Source organism: Opisthocomus hoazin, chromosome 28 (genome assembly GCF_030867145.1).
Source record: "Opisthocomus hoazin isolate bOpiHoa1 chromosome 28, bOpiHoa1.hap1, whole genome shotgun sequence".
In the NCBI taxonomy this organism is placed as follows: domain Eukaryota; kingdom Metazoa; phylum Chordata; class Aves; order Opisthocomiformes; family Opisthocomidae; genus Opisthocomus; species Opisthocomus hoazin.
In genome coordinates this window covers 6,991,918-7,014,435 of record NC_134441.1, presented here as the reverse complement: position 1 = coordinate 7,014,435, position 22,518 = coordinate 6,991,918, and the positions used below count along the sequence as shown (strand labels likewise).

General features: G+C 54.7%; 1 protein-coding gene across 3 annotated transcripts in view; it reads right to left on the bottom strand.

Annotated features, from left to right (window-relative positions):
* The window catches only part of PEBP4 (phosphatidylethanolamine binding protein 4), a 79,814-nt gene extending 61,572 nt beyond the window's left edge, over positions 1-18,242 (bottom strand). The window contains exons 1-3 of one of the 3 annotated variants that reach the window (XM_075444620.1): positions 18,135-18,242; positions 9,176-9,321; positions 7,579-7,711 (exon numbers count right to left, since the gene is read on the bottom strand). In XM_075444620.1, coding sequence (XP_075300735.1) covers positions 7,579-7,711; positions 9,176-9,315 — 273 coding nt within the window. In that variant the 5' untranslated portion in view covers positions 9,316-9,321; positions 18,135-18,242. Of the gene's footprint in view, positions 1-7,578; positions 7,712-9,175; positions 9,322-10,241; positions 10,428-18,134 lie in introns of those variants that run through there. The other 2 variants (XM_075444619.1, XM_075444621.1) reach the window with 2 other exon arrangements.
* Between the last annotated feature and the right edge of the window lie 4,276 nt (positions 18,243-22,518).

Here is a 22,518-nt window from a genome sequence, read left to right as displayed (position 1 = left end):
GGCTCTTCAAGCCCGAGCACCCGACGCCCACACCAGCACACATCACGGGACAGCACAGGCTGCGGCCAGCACCCAGAGCATCCCAGGAAAATCCCAAACATGGTGTGGGGAAAAGAAATATTAGGCTATTTTCAATAGATTCATCTACTTCTACAAGGCAGATTTGGTTTACAATTAAAAAAAATAAATTAAAAATCTCTATGGCTTTATAACAGACCCACCCGACGGGTGCAGCACTGCAGCTTTTGGACAAGCAGGTTAAAATCAAAGTGGTTACAAAGGTGCCCTGTGACGGCAGGGACTTGCCCATACAACAAACCGGCATCACCGAGGCAAAAAGCTGAATTCCCGACCCCTCGGCCACCGCACGATCACTCGCTCCCCGGGACGTGCCCGCTGGGATCCCGCACAGCCCACAGCACGTCCCGGCTCCGCATGCACCCAGCTCCAGCTCAATTCGAACACGAAACGGAGTGATTCAACACGAAGTATGTATCTGCAGAAGCAACACAATTATCTCTCGGAGTTAAGCGTTGATGGATAGAAGTTTTAATTACCAAACCTTTTCATCCTCCCCCACACACAAAAAGTATATTTTCTGGCATGTTTATTTAATAATAAAATATGATAAAATTATATGTTAGTGGAATAAGTGCATGGTGTGTGTAAAGTACAAGATGATTTGAAGTCTGTTTTGTCACCAGCGCTGAAAATATTAGCTCCTTTGATCTCTTTAGCTCCAAAGCAGCTCTGGAAAGAGACAGCAACACAATTGTGGTGCCTCCAGCCCGTGGCAGGGTTCGGGGAGGGGGGACCCCAGCTCCTGCCTCTGCCCATGCCAGCACGCTCCCCGCTCACGCAGGGCATCGGAGATTGACAGCCTCCACTCCCGCACACGTCCCCATCTCTTGATTTACCCAAAGAGAAGAGCAAGCACAAGCCAGCTGCCTTAATCGCCATGGACAGGGCTAAAGGGTGCCCCTGTCACCCATCAGTATCATTTAGGGCTTGGGAAGTGCCCAACTCCCACGGGGAGCGCCCATCAGACCTCGGTGCTCATATCAGTCTGAATTTCATTTGGTCCTTCACACCCCTGTCTGGCTCACGCGCCCGCGCCGTACGGTAACGCGGCCTGATGCGCCCCGTCCCCCGGCACCGGGACGCGGGCGCTGCCACGGCACGGGAGCAACGCTCCGCTCCAAAACCCGGCTGGTAACGGGGAACGGCAGCAGCCACCGCCAGTTGGAGACCGCGGAGATGTAGGTTACTCGCTTCCAACGTATAGACGGAAGGAGGCTGAGGTTCCCACCCACCCTTTGCATCGCAGCCTACGAGCAATTCTCCGGCAGGATATTTTCCCCCCCCACTTCAGAAATTCACAGCCAACCTGCTAATGAGTCTTTGTGAACCTTGTGCCTTCTTACCTCTAATTTTACAGCCTGTTAGGATTTGAGCTCTGTGGACAGCCTCACATTTGGTTTCGAATTATAGGCTGAGTGGCTGTTCTCTCCTATTATTGTGCTGTCAATCTTGTATTAGCACATTATAATATGGTACACTGAATGCATCTGTTCTGTATATCACAAGTCCTAATTGTCATTTGTTGAATCACTTTGTCTTATATGATTGTTAAGCAATTATTTCATCCAAAGCAGCTTAAACTTTGATTACTGTATAGTGTTTACAGGGATCAAAGTAAAATCATCAGCTGCTTCAAACATTTTGCTGTGGAAATAGGCACAAGTGTCTGGCCCGCACGCGTGCGGATGCCGACACAGAAGCAAGGAGAGCCAGCCTGACAACCTGTGGGTTCTTGCCATCTCCAAAGCCCATCCTTCTGCCTGAAGGGGAGCAGTGTTTGTCCAGGATGGTTAAGTGTCCAGCAAAAGTGTAGGTGATGAGACAGATGCAAAGTGACATTTCTGCCAGGATTGCTCACGGAAAGAGGCTCTCAGCGCATGTGGCACCAGCTGTGCCATCGGTCCCCTCCGGTCGGGCAAGGGCCCACAGTGGAACAGCACCCCACACTTCTCCAGCGCTTTCCATCAAGGATGCTCTCCCAGGAAGCGCTTCTACTCCTCAAGAGATGCAGAGAGTGCAGCAGTGCTTTGCTCAGAGGGGCACAGGGGGATTGCACCCCAAACCAGCGCAGCCATGCGAACCTCCGCCGAAGCAGAGGCGTTCGCAGCGTGCCAGACCCTGCGTGGCCCTGCCTGGGCATGGGTCAGCAGAGGACAGGGCTGACAGTGCAGAAGAGCCTCCAGCACACGCAGATCTTTTGCTTTAGCACCCCACACTCAAGCCCTCAAAGAGCCTCTTTGGTAGCTCGCAGGCCTCGCACCGACCACTCCACTCAGAAGTTGCTGCAAAACCGGGATGGTCCCCGGCGCCAGGGAGCTGCGAGGCTGGCAGCCCTCTGAAGTCAGGGATGCTGGGATGCCATGGTGAGGTCCCAGGGCATGGGAACCCACACCAGCAGGGCCAGAGGGAGGGGTTCATCACCAGGGGCTTGGGCTAAGCCCCACAATATCTGGCTGACAGCATGGGGAAGGAATGTTGGGCCATTGTGGTTTTTTTTTTTTTTTTTTAAAGTAGCCCAGACATGATGGAGAGAAAAACATGCTGGTGGCTCCTTAACCCCAGACGGTTCCACCAGCCAACAAGGATACACAAACTGTCAGGAATCTTCTGCTTGAAACCATCTTCTTTAATGAGACTTGAATTTAACCTGAGCACCACTCCAAAGCCCCCTCTTCCAGCCAGCTGCAAATCGCTGCCTGACACAACTAGAGCACATCCCAATTAGGAGACTAAGCAGACCTTCTCCTCCCTTTGTTAAAAGCTAATGAATTCCCTCATACAAGTAATTTTCCACATAATGGGCCCCAGACCCTAGAGCACAGAAACCTTTATAAATCAGGACTGTCCCCAGCCCGACCACCAAGCGTTCACAAAAGGAGGAGGATCGGGGCCAAGGCTGGGGTACAACCAGCAAGTGGACTTTGCCACGGACTCCGGGCACAGCCCAAGCTCCTGGGAGAGGCTCATTTTCCTACCCTTCACTCTGGGCAAGGCCACAGTCCCCTGTGCCATGGCAGGACATGGCCGTGGCTCTCCAACCCCACAGCAGCACCCTGGGGTGCTGGTTACAGGTTTACGCACAAAGAACATTAAGTCCAAAGCAACCCATAAGGGCATCACCCCACAGTTTGCAGAGCTGGGGGGGCTTTTCCAGCTGCCTTTTCAGCTCCAGCTCATTCCCACCACGGAAATAGTTTTAAGTAGGTAACTATAAAAACATACAATTCTTGAAAGAGCAGAGAAGACGCAGTGATCTGTACGGCTGCAGAAAGAACTTCTAGCTCATAGTTGTACAAGTTGTCTGCTCAGACTGGTTTGGACCAGAGAAGGTTTTTGCAAGAACAATTTAAGTTTAAAGAAGTTCAGTTTGGGGTAGGAACCCTGTGAAAAGCACTTTATTTCTGAGAAACCTGGTCCCTCAGATCAAGTCCTACCCCTTCCCTGCACCCTAAACAAGCGAAGGCAAACCCAAGAGAAACCTCTAAGGAAGTTGTCAAACCTGTGGTGAAAACAGATCTGGAAGAGCAGGTAAAAGGTAGTGCCATAAACTGCAGCTCGAGAACATCGCGGCGGGTAAATTGCTTTTTAACAGGCAGACAAGTTCTATCAATAGCATCTACCGTATGTTTTTATAAAGTGCAGAAATATGTTTTTAAAAGGCCAGTAAATAAAGTTCCTATCGATTTGATCTCAAGTGTAATCTGTTTTTCTGTCTGCCACTAACAGTGGTAATAAAACAGAATCATGTAAGCCGGCGTTTGGGCTAATGCGACTATACATCACAGCGGGGCCGCGTGCTCGCCGGCGATCTATCATTTTCTATTGGGATTGCTTAGCTGCAGAATTTATAAACTTGCCCCAAATTGATGCAATGTCCAATTTTCTTTTCCAATTTATTTTTGGTTGAGCAAAGCAATATTGAGGCAGGACAAGGAGGGCGGATTTCCCGTCTGTCCAGATGTTCCGCGCTGCTCCTGCTTCCTCCTTGGGCAGCTGGCAGCAGCTCCTCTGCCAGGGTTTTTGGGAAGATGCCATCAGATACCTTGATGGCTGCGTTTAGTGTTCACTCCATGTCATATCTTCACAGCACTACCCAAAGGCTGCGTGGGGTGCCCGCAGAGTGGGTTATCCGATGCTCTGAGGGGTCTCCCAGCTAGGACTGAGCATCCTTGGCATCGCTGGGCTACACCTTGCACCCACCCAGACCTCTGTGACACCAGGACGGACCAGCTGGCTGGGGAATAGGTGCTTCCCCCACGCCCAAGCCATGCACATGGCAGGTTTGTATTTCTGTACCCAGTTAAAGGATTTCCAGGGCACCCAAACCACCGTCGCCACTCCCCCTGTGCCTGGCAATGCGTCTGTTGTTCCCCTGCACAGCCCCGAGCAGCAACCAGATGTGACAGCTGCCTTCGCTGCACCAAAGGAGTCAGAGACAGGTCCTTTGGGGAGTAAAAGCAAAGTTTGATAAAGCTGGCTGCCGGGGTTTATACACTGGGCTGCAGTGCCCCAGTGTATAAACCAGATAAGCATCAACAGGTCTTAAAAACCCCTATAAACATACCTAAAAAAGTCAGTCACCCAGGCCAAGGGGTGGCAGACGCCCAAAGCTCAGCTCTGCAAGATGCCACCTCACCCAAAGGTCCTTCACCCCCAAACACACCAGCACTGCCTTCACCAGGGAGCATCACAGCTGCGAGCAGAGACCTCAGGCACAGGGAGGGGGACACACAGCCCCCCCAGACCCAGTACCGGTATCTGGAACAAGGATGGGAAACATCTCGTCCCCCCTTGGAAAACTGGTAAATATTTCCGGAGATAAAAACAAACACTCCGCATTTGGCTTTTTTGGTGGTTGTTTTTCTTGAAGAGACAAAGTGTTCCACAGAAAGCAGACACTTCCTACACAAGTTTTCATACTCAAACCCCGAATTTTTCTGCCACCGGTTTTGACGGAAAAGGCATAGCCAGCCCTTCACGCAGCCCATCGCTCACCGCGCCATCCGTGAGATCGCCGAGCCCCGGCAGGGCCATAGCACCCTGCCTTGCTGAGGAGCAGCATCTATAGATGAAGATGATTTTTTTCAATTCCCAAGTGAGAAAGGGAAACCTCACTTTGCTAAAGTTAAGTTTCCTGACCCTAGAAATCCCATTGTAAACCATAAAAAGCAACCCCGTTGCCTGTGCACATCACAGCCCTGGCACTGGGTGAGGCAACTGCTCTTCCCACCCACTTTAGGGTGACTGTGTTTGGGGGAGAAAAAGGTTATCCCAAAGCATCCTTACAGGTTCAGGCGTAAGAAAAAAAAATATATTCCTACAGAGAAAGCCTGAAGCAATTCTGAGTAGATCTCTACAACCAATTTAAGGCCATCCAGCCCCTCACCCAAAATTAAACCCCCAGTTTGTACCCTGCAAGAGCTGGAATGCTCCCGGCCGCGTGGAGCTGGGGATGTGTCGCTGGCGCAGGCCGAAGGAGAGAAGAAACGCAAACCGAGGGAAGCAGCGGGGCCCGTGTCCTCAGATGCCGCCTCAGCGCAAGATGTGCCGAGTTGTCTTGGAAGGAAACGGTGCCAAACCCGCCAGCGGAGACGAGCCACCAGCCAGCCCCGACGCCAGCGGGAGCCACAGACCCTCTGTGACAGGCTCCCCGGGGACCTGCCCACCACCCCGTGCCACCGCTGCCATCCCATAATTAACTGGCACAAGTGACCCATGCAGCTGGCTCCCAAGCCCAGCTGGGACAGGTTCATGCACCTGCTCTTGTTTTCATGTTCGCAAACGCAAAGCCTGCATCCCCCCGGCACAGCCAGGCAAGGGTCCGGCTCTGTTTGCCCCTGAACCATCATTTCCTGGGCAGAGCAGCATCCCCCCGCATCACAGCCACGTCCCTTCCCTTCTCCCTGTCCTTTGCTTTCCAGGACAAAAATAAAAAAGAAAAACAACTGCCTACAAGCCTGGGAAGCTTCAAACTCCTGGAAAGCGGTGCGCAAGTGATGGGTGATTTTACATACAGCATCCTCTGCCAGGGAGGGTTGTTTTTTTGGAAGAATCAGACATCTTTAAGGGAAAGTTGTACTTCGAGCCATGTGATCACGAGGGGGAAGAGACTTTCCAGACGGCGACGAAGCAGCCAGAAATACGGATTCTTAACGCTTCGAGGTAAAGCCAAGGGAAACAAGAGCCCAGTTTCTCCCTTATCAGCAACTGGAGCACCTGCAGCCACCGGGCTCAGAGCTAAGGATGGGGACATCATACTTGGGGGGGATCACGGGTGGGGACAAGGTCTCCTACACATGCCGATACACCCTCCCACGGGCCGTGGTCCCCACGCCGGCTGACACCCCAAGACCCGCACAACGCCGCGCTTGGCCTCCATCCCCCCCTTAGCCCTGGATCCCCCCTCCCAGCACCGGGGGCAGCGCCCAGGAGGGGGCCCAGCGCTCCCAGTGCTCCCAGCACCCGGCGGCTCGAGAAGTTCAATGCTGCCACCTGGCGGGGGCGGGCGGGAACAGCAGCCCAGGGGGGCTCCGAGAAGGAACGGGGGGTTCCCCCCCGCATGCTAACCCCCCAAGGCACGGGGCTCCTCAGATTAATTAGCCCGGCCCCATCAGATTAATCAGACGGGTAATCAGATTAATCCGACACCGGCCACGCGTGGGCAGGCACTGCAGACCCCTGCTTGGGGAAGTTTACAGGAAATTGCGAAAAACAGTCTACCAGGGGATTTTTTTTTCCTCTACAACGTGGCAAAAAAGGCTACAAGGTAGGAAAGAAAGCGATACTGCGGCAAAAAGATTTAGGTTTCATCGTATCGAAAAAAGAAACACAATGTTGCAAAAAACAGGCTCATAGTCACAAAAGAGGAATACAATGTTGCAAAAAGCAGGCTCATAGTAGCAAAAAAGGAACACAATGTTGCACGAAAGTCATTAAGAGAAGGAAAGTTACAGTGTAGCAAAAATCCGACTACTATGTAGCCAAATAAGTTACAATGGCCAGGAAAATGGGCTGTTGTGGCAAAAAAAAGGCTGCAATGCAGCCAAAGAAGTTACCAGGGAAGGTGAAGGGTACGTTGTAGCAAAAAAGTAGCACCAAAGAAAAGGGAAAGGAACGAAAATGCTACAAATGGAGCCTAAATTTATAGCATCTGAGTTCGCCCGCAGCTCAACCTCAACCCAAAACCCGGCAGCAACAGGACAAAGCTTAAAGTCACCCCGATTTCAGGCACAGCCAGAGCAGACGATGGCTTTCAGCCACGGGACAGCACAGGGTGACACGCTCCTGGGCCGTCCCCAGCACCCAAAGCCCTGAGTGTCCTTGCCAGGCCCAGCTCCCAGCCAGGGAGTCACAGTCAGGCTCAAAGTACAAGCGCACAAGTGTGTAAGCAATCCTTTCCCAGCGAATTCCTCCCCCTAATCAGGCTACACCTTTAATTAACACAGAGAAGCATAGAGCAAGCGCAGCTGCCCGCACGGGACACGGCTCGGGACTCACCTCCTCAGCCCATGGGTACTGAACACGGGGGCTGCCCCACTCCCTGCTGATCCGCCGCCGGTACTGGTGGCACTTGGGGATGTATGTGCAGCCCACATCGCCCAGCTCCGGGTAGATAACTTCCAGATCCCCTCTGGGGAGAAAAACAGGGATGGGAATTGGTGCTGCTTCCCAGCCAGGCTTCAGCTGTGCATGCAGGGCTGGGTGGGAGACACAGGATCCAGCCTTGTGCACTGGGATAAAGCACTCTCCCTGTCTGTAACATAACCTCTTCCCTCTCCCAAGCAGCAGCAAGACTTTAAACATCCATTATGGCTCAGCATCCCTTAAATTGTCCCCAGCTTTTTTTTCAGTCTTTAAAAACAACGGCCCATATGGCTTAATTGAAGGCTGGAAGCTGGCGAGCAGGAGGGCAAAGCTGCCCTCACTCCCCCTTGGCCTCAAACTGTCTGAACTCTGACCTCCCTTCTCCCGCTAGCGGTATGAAAGCGGGGACAAGCGTCCTCCTCTGCATTTCGAGTACTGATAGTGCAAGAACAGGTTGGATGTCCCCAGCTCCAACTTCTACACCAAGTGCTTTCCCCTTCTGCGCTATCTAACAGAGGAAGGGGCCGCTGGAGCAAGCGGTCGGGTCACTGCAGTGTGTGGGTAGCACGTCTCCAGGCCACCCTGAAGATTAGCTGCCACCGATGTGACCCTTGCAGCCCCCGAGGGTGCTGAGCAAACATCTGCGGCAGCACTGGGCTGGCACCAAGGAGGTCAAGAGTTCAAAGCAAGGTGCTTTCTACTCATGGTTTGCAGGAGGTAGCTGGGGCCAAGGGAAGTCTCTTCTTGCCTTAATCTAGAAGCTTAAACTGCTCACCAGTAGCCAGCACCTTGGTTAACCAAGTAGCAGAAAGGGTGGGCTTGATGCAGCAGCTCCCAGTCACGTGGGATGCTAAGAACACCCCAAGGCAAGGGGCACACGCGTACGGCTGCTCGCCCAGCTCTGCCTCCCACCTCCAGCAACTCACAGGTAATGAGAATTTAAGCCAAGCACCTTCATTATCAAAAAACCCAATAAATGGGTGCATTCAGTAGCTGTTTAGTGGGGGCCCAGCAGGTACAGCAGCAAACTGCCTGTTTGCAGCTCCAGGAGAAGCTCCCAGGCTTCCTCCTCTTCCGAGGCCCAAGCTTCAAGCATGAATATTTGTGGGATGGGCTTTGAGGTCTGTGGGATGGCCTGTTCTAGGACCACCCTTCCCCAGAAGCAGCCTCCTTCCTCGGAAACTTTCTGCAGAAAGCATTTGTCATCTCCAGTTCTGTAGGTCGCTTTCAAAGCCTCTGCAGAGCGGACCAGGGAACAGCTCGGGGTGAGCAGACAGAAGATCTCAGCTTGCATAAAAAACGAGCTGCACCGTGCAGTGGGCACTGCTCTGCTTCACTCTGGCCCAGATTCCTGGCAAAAGGAAGTAAGCAGCCAATATTTATAGCCCTGGCAAAAGGGATGCTGGAATTAACTGTCCCAGGAGGTGACATGCCGGACACACAAGGGCAGCGCATGACTGGATGCCCAGGGCCGGTGCAGCTCAGAAGGAGACAACCAGGAGTCACTCACCTGCAGAACTTGCTGTCTGCGCTGCTGAGCGTCTCAAAGAAGCAGGTCTGTGAAGGCTCGTCTGGCCAGGGGTGTTGCTCTCCCCAGGCAGTGGTGCCAAGCAGGCCAGCAGCCAGCAACACAGCACCCAGCAGCTTCATCCTGCCCTGCGGGGACCAAGGGATGGAGAGGGTCAGTCCCACGGGCAGAGCTGTGACCCAGAGCTTCTCACCCAGTGCCTGCTAGCAGTCACAACACCCCCACCCACCATGCTCCAGTTCAGCACCCCCAGAAACCAGCTCCAGGCAAAGCACACACATCCTTACACATCATTTCCCCCCCACACACACTTCAACCAGTTCCATGTCATTAATCCAAATTATGCCAGAAGTGAACTGTGTTTCCTGGTGCTGCCTCATGCCGGGAAACACCAAGTCCCCAGCAGGACTCCTCATCTTAGAGGACCCATTTCTGCCCACCTACGATGAAGACACATCACTGCCCTCCTGCATGGTACTGGGGATGTGCACATACAGAGTCACAAGCTGGGCAGCCCAGCAATGACCAGCACCACCACAACGATCACCGAGGCACCACAATCCAAGCCTAGGTAGCACCAAGAGGGGACAGAGTCCCTGTCTCCAGGTGCTGGCCCTGCTGCTCTCTCTATGGCTATAACATGATGGAAAAGATGAAAAAATCCGTACCAGGCTTGGTCACAGTCTAACCAAGACCATTATAGACAGATGTACAACCAGCAACCAAACTGATCAACATGCCCCAACCCCACACAGAGCCTCTGCGGGGGGAGCAGCACAAGGGTTCACCTTGAACCCAGCCACCCCCTCCAGAGTCAGGGCAGAGCTTCTCCTGCACAAGGATGGCCTTGGCCACCCGTTTTTATGTCTGTACAAAGCACAAGCCAAGCCCTGAGGATGAGGGCAGCCAGGGTATGAGGCTTCTATACCCAGACCCCTGCCAAGCCCAATGCCAGCCCTCACCTCCCTGGGCCACACTAAGGTGCCTGCAGCAGCCTGATGGACCCAGTGGCCAGGGCCACCACAGCCAGCCCTGCCAAGGCACTTACCCACCAGGTCCCGGGGACAGCAAGCAGCTCCAAGGCAGAGCCTGGATGTTTGAGGTTGCCATGGAGATGGTTTCCCTGGAAGGAAGGGAAGGAACTGGGAATGAAAACACAGCCTGGGGAAGGTGCAGCTCGACCCCTAAAGGAGCACCAAATCAGGCAATGGGTTTCCATTCACCCATCCCACAAAACCCTTCTCCACCTGACCCACCTGCTCTGGGTCCTCAGCTGGCCCTAATTGCCCCCTGCACCAGCATCTTCCCAGCTAATTAGCAAGGATGCGACCCAAACATTTATCTGCACTAGCCTGTCTTCTCCATTGCCTCATCAGTTCTGGATGAGGCATATGCAAAAACCCCACTGTCAGTTGGGAATAGGTATTACAACACTTACTGTGTCATTATATAAGTACCAGCACGCAGAGCAAACACGAGTAAGTACAAGCGCCACTGTCATTACAGAGAGAAAAAGGCATCAGGCTTAACTAATTAGAAACATTAATGTATTGGAATGGTCTGGAGATTTAGGGGCTAATGGCTCCGGTTCCCACGCTACGAGATGGGCAAAGGCTGTAATTAGAGCCCTGATCCTGCAAACAGGCTCACGTGAGCGAGGCTTTTCCCATCGGAGTCAGGAGCGCTGGGTTGCATGAGTCAGGGTCACCAAAACGGGCTTCACATCCTCGCACGCTGTCGCGAGCTGGGGGTTGGTAACCCAGGGGAGCCACACCAGGGGACAGCAGCCCCAGGAGCGTTAATCATCACACCTGCTCAGAGGCTCTCCACCAGAGAAAGGTGGATTCCTTAAGATCAGGACATCCCATGGGAAGCTGACAGCTCAGCTGAAAGCTTGGCAAGAGGGTGGCAGGCAAAGGCACAATGGCTTTGACCAGGACAGACACCAGGAGAGCTACAGGCGCAGACAAGGGACACTTCACAGAACCCCAGCATGGCAGGGGTTGGAAGGGCCCTCTGTGGGTCACCCAGCCCAACCCCCTGCCCAAGCAGGGTCACCCAGAGCAGGCTGCACAGCACCGTGTCCAGGCGGGGCTGGAATATCTCCAGAGAAGGAGACTCCACAGCCTCCCTGGGCAGCCTGGGCCAGGGCTCCGGCACCCTCAGAGGGAAGAAGTTCTTCCTCACCTTCAGCTGGAGCTTCCTCTGCTCCAGTTTGTGCCCATTGCCCCTTGTCCTGTCACTGGGCACCACTGAGAAGAGTCTGGCCCCATCCTCTTGACACCCATCCTTGAGATATTTATAAGCATTTCTAAGGTCCCCTCGCAGCTTTTTCTTCAGGCTGAACAAGCCCAGCTCCTCAGCCTTCCTGCCAAAGCAACTCTCACCATGGTAAATCCACCTGGTTTTGCTGTTTATTTAAGCATGAGAGCAGTGAAGCTGGCACAAGGCTTGCACTGCTGCAGCCCTGGCAGCTCAGACCCCCAGGTCTGTCCCAGGGTAGCAGAGGAGCACCAGGACTTCACAGAAACCAGCTCCAGTTGGTGTCTGCAGTAACTTTGCAGAGGTTACCTAAATAACAGCAAAAGCCAGAGCCAGGCTGAACTCTGAACAGACCAAACAGGTATTTTATTGTATTTTAAGCCTAGAGGCAGAGACCAGCCCTTCATTCAGGGACAGTGTCAGCCACTTCCATCCAGAGAGGATCATCACAAAACAGGGTCAGCACAAAACAGTTTGCTGACAGGCAAGGTGCAGAGGGATCCCCAGGGACGCTCTGGAAGGAAAAACCCACGGGAGCAACAATCTCTGTTGCAGCATCCCATGTAAGATGAACTACGGTTTCCTTTCTAAAAGCTATTTGCAGAGTAATTATAAAGATCTTATTTCTCCTGCTTAGGAGACAGAGTTGAGAATGCAGCAAGAAGCCCGTGCAGCAGCTAGGGGGTAAAATGGATGGGAAATTTGTGCTGCTGGAGCCAGACAGCAGCTCCTGTAAGATCAGACAGGCTTCCAAGGGGCACAAAGCCCCCTGACTATTCACTTTTTAGACACATGCACAGGATGGGGTGACTCCAGACACAGCAGCGCTGCTGGCTCTGCTGCCAGGCTGTCCCTGACACAACCCTGCCTGTCCAAATACTCCAGGCCTGGCAAACCCACACAGGGGATGGGTGATTTCCACCAGCACCCGTCTCCTGCGGTCTGCCTGCCCCAGGAGCTCTCGCAGACCGGGAGTCCATAAACCACGTGCCCGAGAGCCTGCACCCAGCCGCCTCCGCTCTGGAGAAGGATCCTCCTGTGGGAGAACCCATACCTGGTGGTGTCAAGGCAGGTAGGGAGCAGGAGCCAGCCTCCTCGCCCAGCAACCTAGGCATGTTTTCATGTCCCCTCTCCTGACTCAGCAGTGCAGGGCTGCAGGAATCTCGTCTTTCCAGCCGCTGGGAAGCCTCCGGCGCAGTGCTGCGGCTACGCAGCTCAGAGCCGGGGAAAATGCTGTCACCTGGGAATTCCCCCCACACTCCAGAATGAGATGCTGCCCTCCACTTACAAACAGATGCTTGGCACTTTTTTGCAAAGCCATTATTGAAAAAAAACCTCTACTGTAACCCCCCTCCTGCTGCTTAGTTTTATCATTTCTGTGCGGGCCAGGCACAGGTCTGTCTCGCTGGGCATAAATGTGACCCCAGGGACTGAACCATGCACTGCCTCTCTGCAGATGTAACCCCTCAGTTCACCCTGGCCTCTCTCCCTTTCCTCCAAATCCCAGCAGAAGGAGAGGAAGGAATCGCTTTAAGCCACTGTTAGTTTGGAGGATGGCTTGAAACAGCTCTGGCAGAGCCACACGGGCTGTGCTCACCACCTTGCCCCATCCTCACAGAGCCCTGAGGCACAGGGCCAGGAGACTCCTGACCTGCAGCAGAAACCTATATTTGAGAAGAGAAATAAAGCTTTCAAATGTATCAGGTCCAACCAGTAACTTTTGAATAGGTTCATTTAGCTGATCAGAGGAGAGCAGCAATGATGCAAAGCCCAAGGAAGCAAAGTGCTGCCTACACTTGCTCCAGTCCCGCTGTCGCTTCAGCTCATTGGGAGAGGATACAAACACATTTCCAGCAAACCAAGTCAGGTCCAAAAGCTACTAAAAATCCTTTCACAGTTGGCAAAGCCAAGACATATGTAAGGAAAACATCATTTACTATTAATAATGATATGAAAAGGCTCTTAATAAAAGGAAACTACCTTCAGGCAGGGAAGGAAGGGAGAAGTCTGGGGCTTGCTTTAACAGCAGCAACAAAGCACAGCAAAAGCACCTGTGTTGGGAGCCAAGTTACACACATCAGCTGAGCCACGAGGCCACAAAACCGGTGCTTGCAGAGGAAGGCAGCAGGTGAATTGCTGCAGAGGAGGCAGCAGGCCATCTTGGGTGCTGCTGAGCCCCGCAGCACACCACACCTCTGCAGCCCACTTCTTGCTCTCCTAAAGCCCCAGAAGCTGCTACCCAGGTCCCAAACTGTGTGCCAGGGAGTGTCAGGAGCACTAGGACAAAGCCCAGCCAAAAATCAAAGCAGCTCAAGGAACCCCATGGCCAGCAGCTGAACCTGAGAGGCTCTCAAAGCTTTCACATGCATGCAAAACCTCCAGCTCTGGTGCTGCCTGTTTACTTCATGCTGGGCTTTAATGCAAAACAAGTGTTTCCTGGTCAGATTTTCCCCATAAATGTTCATAAAAAATCAGCTTTTTATTCTGACATGGGCCAAAAACACATTGTTTGCAAGCTTTGGAACTTCCCACCCGAGCTGCTGGCTTCCTGTTGATGTTAGTTTGAGATTAACCAGTGCCATTTACAATCCACTTCAGCATTTCTTCTGACTTCACCCAGCACCATAAAAAGCTGTTTTATATTTCTTGGAATCCAATATTACCTCCATCCCACTTCATTAAGCAACCTCGTCTCTCCCCAGACATGAATTGCCTGCAGGGGCAGAACAGGGAGGTGTTGCTGGGCTTGAGTTTCCCCGAAAGTCTGGCACCGTGTTCTTCCCTCCCAGTTTGTTCCAGGCTGCAGTGGAGTCAGAGCTCACTACTGAAGTCCAGCAGAAACTCTATCCCTTTCTTGCCACAGAACCAAGACTGTTGCTTTGCCCTAATGCTCACAAAATCAGATTTATTTTACATTGCACGAGCAAAGGCATTTCTGGGCAATAAATATGCTCCTTACACTCCCACCCAAGACCCCCAAGCACTAGTCCAGCCCAACTGCTGCAAAAACAGCTCAGCTCTTCTGTCAAGGTCCAGCATTTTCCTCTGATTTGGGCTCCCCTCTGCCTCAGTTTCCCCATGGTGGTGTCAGAGGGTCCTGTGAGCAAGGTGCTCGAGAAATTTGGATAGAAACAAATCCCTACAGTCTAAACAACAGCTGAAAAAAGTATTTACACCATTGATACCCACCAGCGAGACTGTAGGAAGCAAGAGACTTGGCAGAACCTCAGCAGCCAGGGAAATTCCCTCAATCTTTGTCTTGCAGGAAGCCCATTTTTCAGATATTTTTTTCCATAGCAATCAGCAAAGGAAACAGAAAACCACATCCTCTCTCCCCATTCATAACCTGCTACACCTCCAGCCATGCCCTGGCCATGCTGTGCTGCTTATCTCACCTCTTCATAGGCTGTCCTCACATTTCCCTCATTGCATGGCCAACAATTTCACTCCCAGCTTCAACTGAATGACCACAAGGTCATCCTCACCTTGCCTCAGCCCACCCACAGGGCGAGAGCTCGCCAATTTAAAAAAGTTCTTGTCCCAGAATGGGCCATAAATTTGCAGCTGCACTGATTTGTGGGGCCAGCTCTCCCTCTCAGGTGATCTTAAGGCTCTGGGAAGAGTTAAGAGTATTTAGGGGATGTGACAGATTTATTTGGCTCAGGAGGGCTCCAGCTTTCCTGGGTCTGTCTAGAGCCACGTAAGGATGAGGAGCCAAAGACCCAGGCTGTCACTGCAAAGCTGCCCTCAGCTCACTGCCCAGCAGCAGTGCCAGCCCTGCCTGTGTTACTGGAAGAAGATGAATCTGCACTGCTCGGGGCAGACAGATTATATCACTAGCTGGATCATACGAGTGCAAGAGTTCAACAGCAGAGCCTAGATTTCTGGGTCTCAGCAGCACTAATAAGATGCTGGGGAAAAACACAGAGCAATGTGGTGGCATTCACCCCTCCGAGCCCCCCAAAGCAGACCCCTGTGAGCCTGCAGGCTGAAACAGCAGAGCTTTGCAGTTTGCTAAACATCATGTGTAGATACACAGTGCAGCCTGAGAGATTAACTGAGAAGGATTTTTGGCTTTTCTCTTTTTACCTGCCAAAGCCCCAGGTCTGAACTGCACCCCAGCCTGCCCCATTTTCCTAGCAGACAGCTGTGTCCCATCAAGCTGGATTAACCACTGCCACCAGCAGCAGTGGAGAAAACCCTGAGTGACCAAGGGGGAAGGGTCAGGGCCCCCAAAGGGGGTTTGGACCTGCAGCATCCACCGAGCAGGAATCTCTCTGGGATCAGGGAGGGGGTGCACAATCCTTTCTGCCCTGTGAAGTTGCTCGCACCTTGCAGGCTCCTGCACTCACATCCCAGCAGAAGAAGATACAGAGCAGCACAAACTGGGCGCCAGAGCAGAGCCAGCGCTGCTGTGAGCCCCAAAGCCTTCCCCGGCAGCAGAGCCCCCCAAGCACCAGCCCCTCTCCCTCTGCCTTAGCTGGGCATCACAGGGGGGCTCAGGAGAGGAGGAATACTCAGTGTTTGCCAGGAAATAAGCACACAGCTGGGTGCAGCCCCCCAGACATCGCAGCAGCCTGCAGAGCCACCCCTGCACTGCAGCACACTGGGATGGCCCCTTCTCCTGCCAGCCCAGCCCTGTCCCAAATCCCAGCTCCAGCAGCGCTGCAAGCAGGGACTCATTTCATCTCCTGCAGCACCTAACACCACCCTGAGCCCAAGCACTCACCCTGGCACACCTGCACGAGACAGCAGCACCTTCACCCATGGTGTTGCATGGCTCAGGGACGGGGCCATCAACCTCTGCACCCCATCCAAACCCTGTGGGTGCCTGCCCCATCCCACCCCCCAGAGCCAGCTGGCATGTTCTGCAGAGGGTCACCAGGAGCTGCAGTGTGCATGGCGGGCTCGGAGCAGAGCCCTGGGGGGGTGACCTTGGTGGCAGGCGTTGCTGTGAGCCGGCCGGCTGCACACTTGCAGGCTGGATGTGCAGCGTTGCACAACCACACCTGCCAGAGCCCACCCCACCGCGGCCAGCACCTTGTGACGGCTCCTGACAGAGCTGCAGCTCTTCCCGGGGAAGGTCTTCTATTTTGGGAAGAATGTTTTCATTCGGCCTATATTAAGCGCATACATTTCGCAGTCACAAGGCAGGCGCAGAGCTGTGCAGGAGCCTCCTTCCCTTCAGCGCCTGCAGCTCTGCAGCCTGGCAGAGCCCAGCGGTGCTGGCACGCACGCAGCCGAGCCCACCGCTCCCCAGGATGCTGCCTAATGCAGTCAGCTCCCATTTGCACCCCTCCATTCACACCCTTGCCAAAAGGCTGCTGCAACCCATCGGGGAGCTGCTCAGCTCCTTTTAAATTCCTTGCTCAGCATTACAGACCCTCCCTTGCTCCCAAAGACAGCAGCAGCCACTAAGCATTGCTGCAAACACCAACATGCGACAGCAGCATGGAGGTAAAGCATTGAGAAACCCTCAGGTGTGGCCTCTGCTCAGCCTACCACCTGCACTGCCCAGGGACACTGCGTGGGCAGGGTACAGCACAGGGACTGGGTTATGGAGGGGTCACCCAGGCACTTTCACCATGCTTCCCTCTTCCCCCTCCCCTGGACACTGCAACCTGGCAAGAAGGTGCATCTCTGCCCCATGCCTCGTGGGTATGTTAATTATGATTACAGCCCTTTACAGATGACAGTAAAAAATAAACAGACACCTATTCCCAGTCTTTGATGTGACAGGCCAGGCTGGGTGACACTCGTGGGAAAGCCCTGGGGCAGCAGGTTAATGAGGAGCTGGGGATGAGGAAGAAGCATCCTCTGCTCTGACTCAGGTCAGGCTAAGCCTGGCCCAACGAGTCACCTCATCAGGGTACAACGGGCTGGCAGGACCCAGCTGCTTCACCCACCCGCTGCCCACCCTGCCAGCCAGGCATGGGGACCTACATGGAATTCGGGCTGGCTGAGCAGGGATGGCTATAAATAGCAGCGTTTCAGATTCAGTCTGCAAGTGGCTTTTCCCTTCAGTCCCCAGCTTATTTGCTCCCTCTCAGCAGCTCTCTGCAGCCCAAGACAAGGGGGAGCAGAGGCTTGACCCTTCGTTAAGTTGCACAGACAAAACAGGGAGACAGGCTAGTTAAACTACTCCAAATCCCCAACATCAATGCACTTACACCAGATTAACCCTCATATCAATAGACTACCAAATCACACTAAACTGGCTTAACCCTTCCTTAAATGGGTTTCACTGGTCTGCCACAGAGGACCCGACATGCTTAATGAGCTCAGCTATGGTGACTTTCTGGGAAGCCCTGAGCCCCCACCACAGCTCCACGCAGAAGGCAGCCCCAGTGCCCCCCAAAGCTGGTTCACAGGCTGGAAGGAGGTGGGAGTACTTCCTACAGGTACCCATAGTTGAGGGGGAACCCTTGAGCATGGGCACATTTTTCAAAAGGTTTTGCCAGCTCCCCCTCACCAAACATTCAATTCCAGACCCTTGGCATCCTGGCTCTGAAGGGGAGCCCAAGGTCACCCCTAGTTACTGCTCCCCACATACTGGCAGGGCCAACAGTAACCCTGCCCTTACACCCCAACAAATCAAATAGCTGCAAAAGAAGAGGGAAAACAGCTCAGCACCCCCCAGCACACAGCAACCCAGCCCACCCCCTGCTTTTCCACCTACCCCTCTTTATGCCACCAGTATCCCCAGTCCCACAGCAGCAGAGGAGCTGGCGGCACAGGGGAGCCCGTGCTCAGCCAGCTCTGGCAGACCCCCAGCCAGCTCCTTGGCAGGGCTGAGCCCCAGAGCTGGCTCAGAGGCTGAACAGGGGGCATTTTGCAGAGCCAAGGGCTGGCACCCCCCCAGAGTCACCCTCACAGCTGGGACACAAGCTAGCACTGCAGTTCACAGGCATCAGGGCCATTTGCAGGATGCTCCGAGCTGCACAGAGCAAGCAGCTGCAAACCAGGCAGTGCTCTGGGCAGGGAACACCTTCCTTGCTCCATAACCCAGCAAAACAGGAGCCTTTTTAGTACCCAGCACAAAACCAGGCATAAAATCCCCCAGGCTTCACTTTCCAGCTTAGCTCCACTTGGGCCAGAGGAAGTGGCTCCCGTGAGAACATACCGCTCACGTGAGTAAGCCCCAGGTGCCAGGCACACGCAGCAGCAGAGCTGCCCAGGGCACAACAGCATCTCAATTAGAAGGTGAGGCAAGACCAGCACAAAACACCACACACGTGCCAGGCAGCACATTCCTTGCCTGCTATCAGCTAAAGCCATACCTGCAGACAGCATACTCCAGCAGTGCTCCAGCCTCTCCAAGAAGAGCAGCCTGGCCCAGTCCTAGGGGCTCCTCCTGCCTCCTTTTAAGCCTGACAGACACCTGCTGCCCATCAGCCCGTCGGCTCCCTCCTTTCCCATTGACTCACCAGCTGGTCCCACTGAGTCACCCCTCCCAACCACCTCTCCATTCCGTGGCCGTTTCCTCCAGCCCTTGGTTCCCATTGACTCACCGCCGCTCATCCGAAGCTCGCCCTCCCCTTTCCATCCCCGTCCTGGTCCCTGCTGGTCACTGTGACTCCCCCCTGCCCTGGTACCTGTGTTCATCCTCACCAGCACCACACCATCAGCATCCCTGATGGGCTGCGAGGAGCGTCCCGGCGAGGGACCCGCAGCTCGTGGCTCCCAAAGGCACCCTCCGCCTTGTGCAAAAGTGCCATTGCCAAGCCCCCAGGGTGCAGGGAGTGTTTGCTTTTCGGGGGGCAAAGGATTCCCCACCCCCCCATTTCTCACCCTGACTGGCATCTTCTGCTGCGTTTCCTTCCAAGGACCATGGGAGAAATAGCAACTGATTTGCAGGATTCAGATGTAATCAATGGCTCTAACATATTCCTTCACGTTTCCCATCCATCCCTCCATCCAGGTTCGTTTCCTCCAGCTCCAGTGCAGGAAGCATTTGGGAATGAGTCTGAAAGACTTTGAAATTGTAGGGAAACGGGATTTTTGGGAGCAGGGAGACGCAGGCCCCGGCGCGTGCCGTGCTGCCAGCGCGCCCAGAGCCTGGCTGAAGGGCTCCGAGTGGAAAATTCCTGTCCGTTGCGCAGGATTGTGGTTCAACAGGTTTTAGTCCCGGCCCCTTTATTTGTGTCAGTGCAAAAACTCATCCCTAGGGCATTTGTTTGGATCACATGGGCGAGCGTATAAAAATGGGTCCTACCTGCCCAGACCAGTTAGCACCTCGGGATAGCGAGGGCAGCTGCTGGACCGGAGGGGAGAGCCGCGGGACGGTGCAGAGCCGGTGCACGCAGGTAACCGCGCCGGCTGCCCGGAGGAGATCTTCCCCCCTTTTATTCCCCAGGGCTTTGGCAGGGTTGGCCCCAGTAGCAGCCATGGGGTACGGCGAGGCTGAGGGCTTTTCCCCCATGCCAGAGAGCTGCGGGGGGGATGCAAAAGGGTGCGAGGGTTGAGCGTTTGGGCACGGGGTGGTGGGCTGCACTGGGGGGGAGGTGGCTCATGCCACAGGAGCAGCTTTAGGTGCTGTCACAGGCTGTTTGCAGCCCTGTGGGCCGTGGGCTGGTGCAGACCCTCCGGAGCGGGTGATGCTCTCAGCTCCTCGTTCCCTCGTTCCCCCTTAGCCCCCCTTTGAGCTGTCGATGACCGGCTGCCAGACCCTGACGGGGCTCTGCAGGGCATGTTGGTGGCCATCGGGGCTTAACGAGTAGCCCACGGCCGGTGCGGGCAGAGAAGAGGGCGCTCGGGCAGAGCCACGTGCGAGAAGGCACCAAGTTGTGGGGTGAAAAATCTTCCAGCGTGGGACGGATGCCACCCTGCTTTCCCACGGGGACAGAGCGGATAAAACCGGTGACTCTCCATGGCTGCTATTTGCTGCTTCAACCGGGGGTGTTGATGCCTCGTGGCAGGCAGCCGGGACGTCCACGCAGCCACCAAACGCTGCCGTCCCCTCCCCGCCCGGCTGGCTACCTGCCTTGCTGGCTGTGTCCTGCTGCCTGCAGCCCGCCTGGGCCGGGAGCCGTTGGTGGAGGAAGTGGTTTTGGGGGTTTGGGTGCTGTTTCACAAGCGAGGGCACGAGGCACAGCCGCCCTCCCGTGAGCCACAACTCGCAGCCGGGATCTGCAGCGGGGAAAGGGGTGCTGGTCCTGCTCACCCACCCACGAGCCGCTGCCCAAGGGTCTCCTGGCCTGCCCCCAGTGCCACTGCTGGGGGGCTGACACCCCTGTGTCCCCTCTTTTCCTGCCTTTCAAACAGCCATCGCTGCTGAGAGAGCCCCGGCAGCTCCTCCGCTCCCTCCCTCACCGCCCGCCCTGGGTCCTGCTGGGACCCCAGAAGTTTTCTCCCTACCCAGCATTGCTTCCTCCCCTTCCCCTGCTCTCCATCCCTACTGGAGACAGTTGCTTAGAAACAGACTCCTCGTTCTTTGATATTTTTAATTATTTTTTTTTTTTAATGCAGAGATATGCAGCCCCCTCCCCAAAGCCCCCCCAGCCCCTGTGCCATTCTCCATGCTGGGGGCTGGCTGCAGCCAGACCCGGGGACAAGACCCGGGAAGGTCCCGCTTTCCCCCTTCTCGCTCGGCATTGGTCCCCAAGCTGCGGCACGCCAGGCAGAAACCCACCCCGCACCCATAACAGCTCCCTGGGTGCGATGTGAGAATTCATTCCTTGGGTTGTTTGCTCGGGGGGGTTGTTTTCCTCCTCTGATGAAGAGCCCGGGCTCGTTGGCAACACTATCAGCCTATTTCTGCCCTGCTCTCCCCAGCAAGAGAACCAGGAGAAAAGGGAAACAGAAGCCACAGGATGCACCGTTATAAGAGGAACTTTCCCCAAATAGCAGCTTTTCACAGTTTTTTCACGAGGCGTCAGCAGCTCTTAATGCTGTACGAAGCTGTGAATGCTGCATGAAGCAGCCGGCCGGCGGGGAGCCTGAAAATGTCTCGGGCTGCGGCTGCAGAGTGCGGGGCCGGCCGTGCGTGCCCAAAGCCTGGCTGGGGTGGCAGGGGGAAGCAGCTGGGAGAGCGGCTTTAGCTGCCATTTCATCTCTGCAGCACTTTCCGCACCGAGCAGGGCGGTAAATCTGATGTCTCGCAGCTGGAGGGTGCAGAAATCCTGCACGCGTGGACCGAGACCTTGAATTTTGCCCTGACCCAGTTTCAGTCTGCGAAAGATCTGGCTGGAGAGCCCCAGATGTTCCTTAGCTCTGCTCTGGGGTACAGGGAGGGATGCTTTGCCTGTAGAATTAGTTGCATTTTATGGGAGTACATGGCTCCTTCTGGGTTTAAATATTTATAAACGGAGTGATGAATCCCTGAAATTCTGCGGCGGTGTCGATGGCAGGATGAGTGATCTCCCCTGGCGTATCGGGTGGCTGTATTTCAGGGCTGGGAGACGCGATCCAGGCATGCAGCTGGGTCACTGTACATGTGTGCAGTGGATTCCCAGAGCACCCCAACCTCCCTGCTCGGAGATGGACCCTGTTGCGCTGGCAGGACAGGGGATGGAAGGGGCAGAAATGCTCTTTTTGCTTGTTTTAGACCTTTCACTCTGGTATCAGCTGTTTCCTGGACTCTCCTTCCCAGCCTGCTCCCTACCAGCATGGTAGCACGTCCCGTCATGCCATCTCCAGCAGCACAGGGTCCCTTTGCCCCCGCTGTTCCCCCATCGCAGTCGGGTAGGGTTTTGCCATTTTTGCAAAGTGCTCCTTGGAGACTTCTGACTGCTGTGTCCAAACGGATATTGAGCTCCTAAAAGCCATTTCTCTGAGCTGCTGTGTCCCTGGCTGCCCAGCAAGCAAGGGCTGAGCTCCCCAGTCCTGCTGACGGGGCTGGGGAGCCCACGTGGGTGCCCGGGGCAGCCGCCCTGGGCGAGGAGACCCCTTGTAGCACCACCCAGGAAGAAAAGCTGCAGGATTTGGGGTTTTCAGAGCAGTGAAACTGAGGGGTGACTCGAATTCCTCTTCCTGGGTGAATCCAGGGAAGGACCCAGCGCTGCGGCGGGTCTCCAAAACCAGCTCCCCGGCAGGAGCCAGGCGTCTGCCGGCTTTGCCGGGAG